General features: G+C 42.2%; 1 protein-coding gene across 1 annotated transcript in view; it reads left to right on the top strand.

Annotated features, from left to right (window-relative positions):
* The first annotated feature begins 310 nt into the window (after positions 1 to 310).
* Positions 311 to 7,365, top strand: part of LOC124615662 (protein madd-4) — a 514,315-nt gene continuing 507,260 nt past the window's right edge. Inside the window, exons 1-2 of the mRNA XM_047143690.1 lie at positions 311 to 322; positions 789 to 953. Of these exons, the coding sequence (XP_046999646.1) occupies positions 311 to 322; positions 789 to 953 (177 nt within the window). The remainder of the gene's footprint in view (positions 323 to 788; positions 954 to 7,365) is intronic.

Genomic DNA, 7,365 nt, shown 5'->3' with positions numbered 1-7,365 from the left:
CATCCAGGAGGATTCTAACATACTTTTTATGTATCTGTTTGCTGTATATTAAAATTTTTTTCTTAAACGCAATTTTCTCAACATGACATTTTTCAGTATAAAAGCCCCTTCTTCTCAGAAACTTCTGTATCTACATCAATGAATTATTTACCACATAACATAGATAGTAGAATGATGTTGTAGTTAATAAAATTCAAGAAATTAAAATTGTGAAAATTTACACCAACAAATTATATGTTTAGGGAAAGAATCATAACTTTTGTTGCAGTTGTTATTTTAAAGTGATTGTAGAGCAAGACAGTCACAAAACATGGGAGAACATGTGATAAAAACACCACATTTAAATAGTCAACAGTTCAATAGAAAACGGGGCATTTATATATCCAATTTAACATTGTCGAGATAGGGCGGTAGAACTCCCCTTAATTTACTTCCTTCACCATCGCCGATTTAATACAATTGCATTCCATTATTTATCTTCTGTTTTCATTTATGTTTGCCACAAAACCTCTTTTCAAGACACCTATTCTGACTCAGCTGCTCTTCTATGCCTTTGCCGTCTCAGACAGCAGAGTGTCATCTACAAAATCGAAAAGTGTTCGTTTCTCCTCGCTGATCTTTACATCTCTTTCCAACTTTCCCCTGCTTTCCTTCATTGTTTGCTCAATGTACAGAATGACAGTCTACTACCCCTCCCAACCTCGTCCCTGTCTGAAGAAGCTGGCGCCGCTATAGACGTGACACCAGCCTACTGGCCAGTGTAATGACGGGGCGGCCCTGTGTTGCAGCAGCAGCCGAGCGCGGAGCGGCGCGGCGCCGGCTGGGCGCCCTGGTCCACGTGGAGCGCCTGCTCACGCACCTGTGACGGCGGCGTCGCCTCGTCGCTGCGCCGCTGCCAGGCCGCCGCCGGCTGCGTCGGCGAGTCCATCCGCTACAAGATATGCAACATGCAGGTCAGCGAGCGAACACACACACCTTTCCTTCTGAGAGCACAGTGGCCTTGACGCTTGTAGTCTTTGGGTGCCTTGCGTGGAGGATGCTAAGTTCACCCAACCTGGATATGATGTGACGTCATTATGACGTATATACGTTTTAGTCGATTAACACACCTATCGACTTTTACGAACATTCGAGATTCTAAACTGTCGTCAGCTAGTGGCTTGTTTTGACACGTGCGATTCTGAAAGCAGCTCAGTGTGGTAGCGTATATGTATTTCGCCAAAATAAAAGAGCTGGATATTAATAGGAATATTCCTGACCGTGGCCTTGAAAACACCACGTAAAAAAGTGAAGTCTTCTTATGTCCCAACCAGATTAGATTGTGTGATTGTTGTATTGAATGCTTGCGCCGAAAATAATATTTATTTATTATCAACATTTTAGTATGGTTTCATACAATTGGTCTTGTCAGTACATATTAGATTGTAGCAGCATACTCTTGCTGACTTTTTTTTCTTAATTTATATAGCTGAAAGAGAACTCGTGCAAGTTTGTTAGCTAAGTAATTTATATGTCCATACCAAGATAGTCTTTTATCAACCATGATTCCAAGTCATTTTACACTCGGACCGCAGAGACAGGTACCTTAGTGTCCAGTAATGACTGATGTGTAGAATGATTGAATTTCGAACTTAAAAAGAAAAATATGAGGCATTGTTGAAGAAAAATCGTCGACCGGAGATGAAATACGAGGGGAAGTGGATTTCTCCATGTAATCTTAACCAAAGGTTAGTGTCTAGTACTGATTGACGTATGAAATGATTGAATGCAGTGTCAAAGCATTCCATGGTGGTAAGCTATTCTCTCATTAGTCTCTCGAATGCTGAACACATAATTAGAGACGAGCAAACGAAAAACAACGCACAGGACACAAAAACAGTACAATACACGATTTAAACGCAAGGAACGCAGAACACATTTAAACGAATGGTTCAGAGCACAGCGCTACCCTGTCACAATCTCTCGAAAGTTCACAAAAGTCGAATAGTTGATATACGGTTTCTATCGTTTTCGATGTGGCGTGTATACGTCATAATGACGTCACATCGTATCCAAGTCCGGTGAACTTAACATCCTCCGCCTTGCGTACACCAGCCAGAGAGCTTCAGACTCTCTGTGTTTACATGTCGCACAACTTATGGAAGAGGAAAACCGAATTTCACAAACCGTGTCGGTTTACATGTCCACGCCTGAAGCGGTGTTTCCACCTTGTCACATATTAGTTTCCCGAACGTCAGTTGCCTCTGTAGCGTAGAACTTGGGTGGAGCCGTGTTTGGACTATGGAGCTGCACAGGCGTGGGTTCAGTTCTACCAAAACTTTATTAAGGGGGGTAGGACGTCAAACGGGCCGACTTGGAGCAGGAGAGGCACCACAGGACAGTTTATTTTCTACTGTCTACACTTTTACAAATAAATTCATAAAACTTTGTCAGCATGACCAGGAAGGATTCAGGATTCACACTCATAGCAGTGGAAGTGCAAAAACATAACAAAATAAATTTTTTTAGATATGAAATTTCATCATTTTTTCACTTACTGTTGGCTACATTTGTTGCTATAGGTACATTTTTCTTCACAAGTAAGAGAGATTCTTTGATGAATTATGCACAGCATACAAACCATACTTACAGGTGTATGAAACTCTAGAATTTTCCAAATCTATTAAAAACTGTGGTAAAAATTGAGATCATTAACTACAAAATTTTATTTTTTTCTAAACATAAAGTTTAAAAGGTAACAGCTCATCCTTTTTTTCGTAAATTAAATACATTCTAGAGTTTCAGACATCTGTAAGTATGGTTTGTATGCTGTGCAAAATTCATCAAGCAGTCTCTCTTACTTATGAAAAGAAGTGTACCTATAGCAACAAATGCAGCCAATAGTAGGTGAAAAAATGATGAAATTTCACGTGTAAAAAAAATTATTTTGTTATGTTTTTGAACTTCCGCAGCTACGAGTGTGAATCCTGAATCCTACCTGGTCATGCTGACAAAGTTTCATGAATATACTTGTAAAAGTATAGACAGTGGAAATTAAAATGTCCTGTGGTGCCTCTCCTGCTCCAAGTCGGCCCGTTTGACGTCCTACCCCCCTTAAGCGTAATTATTCTTTTTCATACTGGAGAAATCGTAACAAAACAGGTCGTAATTCAGAGCCCAATAGAGTTCTTCAAGGCAGGGCTAAACAACAGAGTATCGGAGTACCGCCTCATTTGTGCTACTGTAATCGCAACTTCCTGTCAGAAAAGCCACAGTTCGTGGAGCATTTATTGTTCGCTTGTAGCGCCACTGGGTGATTTGGTGGTGTCGGATAGGCAATTTTCTAGCATCACACCTAGCTGGGCTAGGGCGATGGTGAGTCTGTAATTCCTCACTCTACATTCATTACCTCTTCCAATGCATTTCTGTATGTTGCAAATTTTTGTGAGCAAGTTTTATCGCTGTGTCGCATATGGAGTGGTAATATCATGCACATCAATAGCAAAGGGACCTCTTGTTGTCTGTAGGTACAGCGTAGTCGGCTTCTAGCCAATGGACGCGTCCGGGACTAAGAAATCAAGCTGTTACTATCTCCATGTCCGTTGGCGTAGAGCTTTCCCTGTCCCCTTCTCTGTGTTACTGTTTCTGGTGACCGTACAAGTTCAATTATATCCATAATATGGCTTTTTGTATGAAAATTGTACGGAGAATTATACTTGGGCAAAATTATTCCATTTATTGCGTTGATCGCACAGGTTTTTGAATAGAAATACCGGTTTCGGCTGTGCAGTAGCCGTCACCAGACTCTGCAATGGAAGTGAAAGAATGTACATTACTAGCCACTGCATTAAGAGATTAAAACAAATTACAGAAGCTATAGAAACCCGTTACACCTCTCATTTTGCTACACTACAAAAAGTCATGAAATGTAAAAATAACATAAGTAAACACTGTCATGCATGATTCAACCGCTAATACATAGGATGCAAAGCGATCCTAGACGTCTTCGATGCATTCGTACCGGACAAATAAATATAAAATGTAATTAAAATGACATTCGTTTAAAAGTGCAGTTCTTTAAATTGTTCTCAGTTGCATATAAGAAAGCATGATTAAAAAATTTAATCATTTGTAAAATGTGTTCGTCTTCAGACAGTTTATTTTTTGAACATTTTGTTAAGTACTGACCAGTTTAAAATGTAAGGAGACGAACACATTGTTCATATGATTAAACATTTTAAGAAACCTGCTTTCATATAGTGCAAATGATAATTTAAGGAACTGTACTTTTAAAGGAACTTTCTTTTAATTACTTTGCATATTTATCTGTACGTTGTGCATGCATCAACGACCTCTAGGATCGCTCTGCATCCAATACATAAATGCTTGAAGGATGGATGGCAGTTCTGACTTGTGACGTTTTTACACGTTATGATTTGGTCCAGTGCAGCAGAATGAGAGCTGTATTGTGTTTTTTACGAGAACCACTTCAGAAGAAATGCACACCATTTTTGTAAAAATACGGTTTTCATTCTGCATGTGTGAAAGTTTTACCGTGTGATTCCTATTAACGTTCAAAAACCTCTGGAGCGACGTAGATGGATCTGAGATAATTAATTCAATGTAAGACACATGAGGCCGCAAATAACGAGAAATACACCAAAGGTAAGTGACAATTGTTGAACATGTGAAGTCATCGCACGATGTACGTCGCCACCAGTACAGCGGTTGAGCCTATCCATCAGATCATCCTAATCCAGGTCAAGTGTAGTTCCGGCCCACGTGTGCGACTTCAGTGCGTAGCGCTCAGGTTCGAGACTTGTGTCTGGCAGACAAGATTTTTTCATTACGGTAGACAATTATGTGTTTGCATTTAGGTAAGATTTATTATTTTATTTACAGATCTTGGAGTCTGCGCTGGTTTATTGCAGTGAACACTACAACAAAAACCTGCCGTACTGCATCACAAATAAAGGAGTATAAGCTTCCGAATTTCTTTGCTATCAATAAATAACCTACGGTTTCTTTACTACATAATGTCTGTAAACAAAAAAGAAGGAACAAAAAGATAGAAACAGAAAATAAGAACAGCTTCTCCTTGATTACAGCGAGAGCATTAATTTGGTAACTTTTACGTTTACAACAGATCTTAGTCATAAAAGGTGTTTAAAATTTGCACCATTGTGCAGCAATGTATGGCATTGCTCCCTACCGGCGAGTGTAGAATCGACAAACACAGTCACTGCAAGTGAAGCGAGGTACATCATCTAGTGACACGTGTTCAACATTCGTTATCCAAACTGCCTGTTGGCTTCCGTCTCGGGTTCTTCGGCCGACGCTCGTCTAATGATTTTCCTGACGTTTCGCCAGTACGAGTGGCTGGCATTGTCAAAGTTTCACCCTCCATTGCTCTTTGTCGATTGGACCCGAGCTCGCGGCCGCGAACTAAATGTACCTGGCGTGCCAACGTCCAAACGCTTCTCCGCTGTCATTTCCGGTGCAGTTCTCTTGCTACCTGCGACGGTCGTTCGCCGCACCATGGGAAGCCAGGATCCGTTTAGCTTGAGGCTTTGTTCTTTCTTGTTGTAGCTATTCTTGTGGTTATGTGTTTCTATAGCTTCTCTGAACAAGCGAGAATTTCCGAGTCGGCGAATTTTACTAAGTGTTCCGTCTCATACAGCGAGTGCTCTGCCACAGCCGATTTCTTCACCTGTCCCAACCTGAAATGTCGCTTATGTTCTGCGAGCCTGGTATTGATTGATCGTCCAGTCTTTCCAACATAAACTTTTCCACATGTGCATGGTATGTGGTATACTCCCGACACTGAAAGTGGGTTTCGTTTCTCCTTTACCGATCTGAGACACAGCGGTTTCATTTTCCCGCAAGATATCACAAAGCTCTTTCATGCATGTCTCACCATGAGCTATTTCGCGTGGAATGGCAGCTTCCACGAACACCTGGAAGGCGTCGCCATGGGTAGTCCTCTTAGTCCCGTGGTGGCCAACTTCCTCATGAAACATTTAGAAACACAGGCACTGTACTTGATACCTTGTAAACCTAAGGTGTGCAGATACGTCGATGACACCTTCGTCGTGTGGAGACATGGTGAGAACAGCTCAGTGACTTCCTAAGACACTTGAACAGCCTCCATGCCAATATAAAATTTGCCGTCGAAATAGAAAAGGACAAAAGCTACCATTCCTAGATGTGCTGGCCACAAGGGATGGCGAAAGCCTGGGACACAGCGTTTATCGGAAACCGACACACACGGACCGATCGATACCTGCACAAACTTTCAAATCACCACCCGAGCCAGAAAAGAGGCATGATTAATACGCTCATAACGCGAGCGAGAAGTATTTGAGAACACCAGTACGTCAGACGAGAAATACAACATTTGTAAAGTGTTCTGAGGAGCAATGGGTACTCCACACGTTATTTTAGCAGTATAACAGAGCCAAACGATCGGCGAAGTGACAAATCAGAAAAAGAATTGTCGGTTACGGCCTTTCTGCCATACATTTGCAGGTTAACCGACAGAATCGGCCGTATATTACGCAAACACGGCGTAAAGACTATTCACAAACTGACAAGAAAGATCGGAGAGTGTCTCAGATCGGCAAAGAAGAAAACTAACCCACTTGCAGTGCCAGAGTATACCGCATACCATGCACATTTGGACAAGTTTATATTGGAATGACTGGACGATCAGTCAGTACCAGGATCGCAGAACATAAGCGACATTGCAGGTTGGAGCAGGTGGGGAAATCGGCTGTGGCAGAGCACGCACTGTGTGAGAAGGAACACGTAGTAAAGTGCGGCGACACGGAAGTTCTGGCTGTAGAGAAGCACTTTCAGACCCGCTTGTTCAGAGAAGCTATAGAAACACATAAACACAAGAATAGCTTCAACAAGAAAGAAGAAAGCCTCAATCTAAACGGATCCTGGCTTCCCTTGCTGCAGCGAACGACCGTCGCAGGTAGCAAGAGAACCGCACCGGAAATGACCGCGGAGACTCCTCTGGACGTTGGCATGCCAGGTACATATAGTTTGCGGCCGCGAGCTCGGGTCCAGTCCACCACCAGCAGTGGAGGATGAAACTTTGACAATGCCAGCCACTCGTACTGGTGAATCGTCAGCAAAATCATCAGACGATCGTCGGCCGAAGAACCCGAGACAGCAACCAACAGGCAGTTTGTCAACAAGTGGCCACGAAAGCACTAACAATTTTGTATTTGGTATCCACTTTTGGCGTGTTCGCCGACATCTGCGACCGCGTGTGTCTTACATTACACTGCTTGTCTCAGCATCACTACGAGGTCGTTTCGAGTGCTTTTAAACGTTAGCGATTCAGGAGACAGTCTGAACACCATTGTCAGAGTGTTT

Source organism: Schistocerca americana, chromosome 5, assembly GCF_021461395.2.
Source record: "Schistocerca americana isolate TAMUIC-IGC-003095 chromosome 5, iqSchAmer2.1, whole genome shotgun sequence".
In the NCBI taxonomy this organism is placed as follows: domain Eukaryota; kingdom Metazoa; phylum Arthropoda; class Insecta; order Orthoptera; family Acrididae; genus Schistocerca; species Schistocerca americana.
This window is presented reverse-complemented; position numbering and strand designations above follow the sequence as displayed.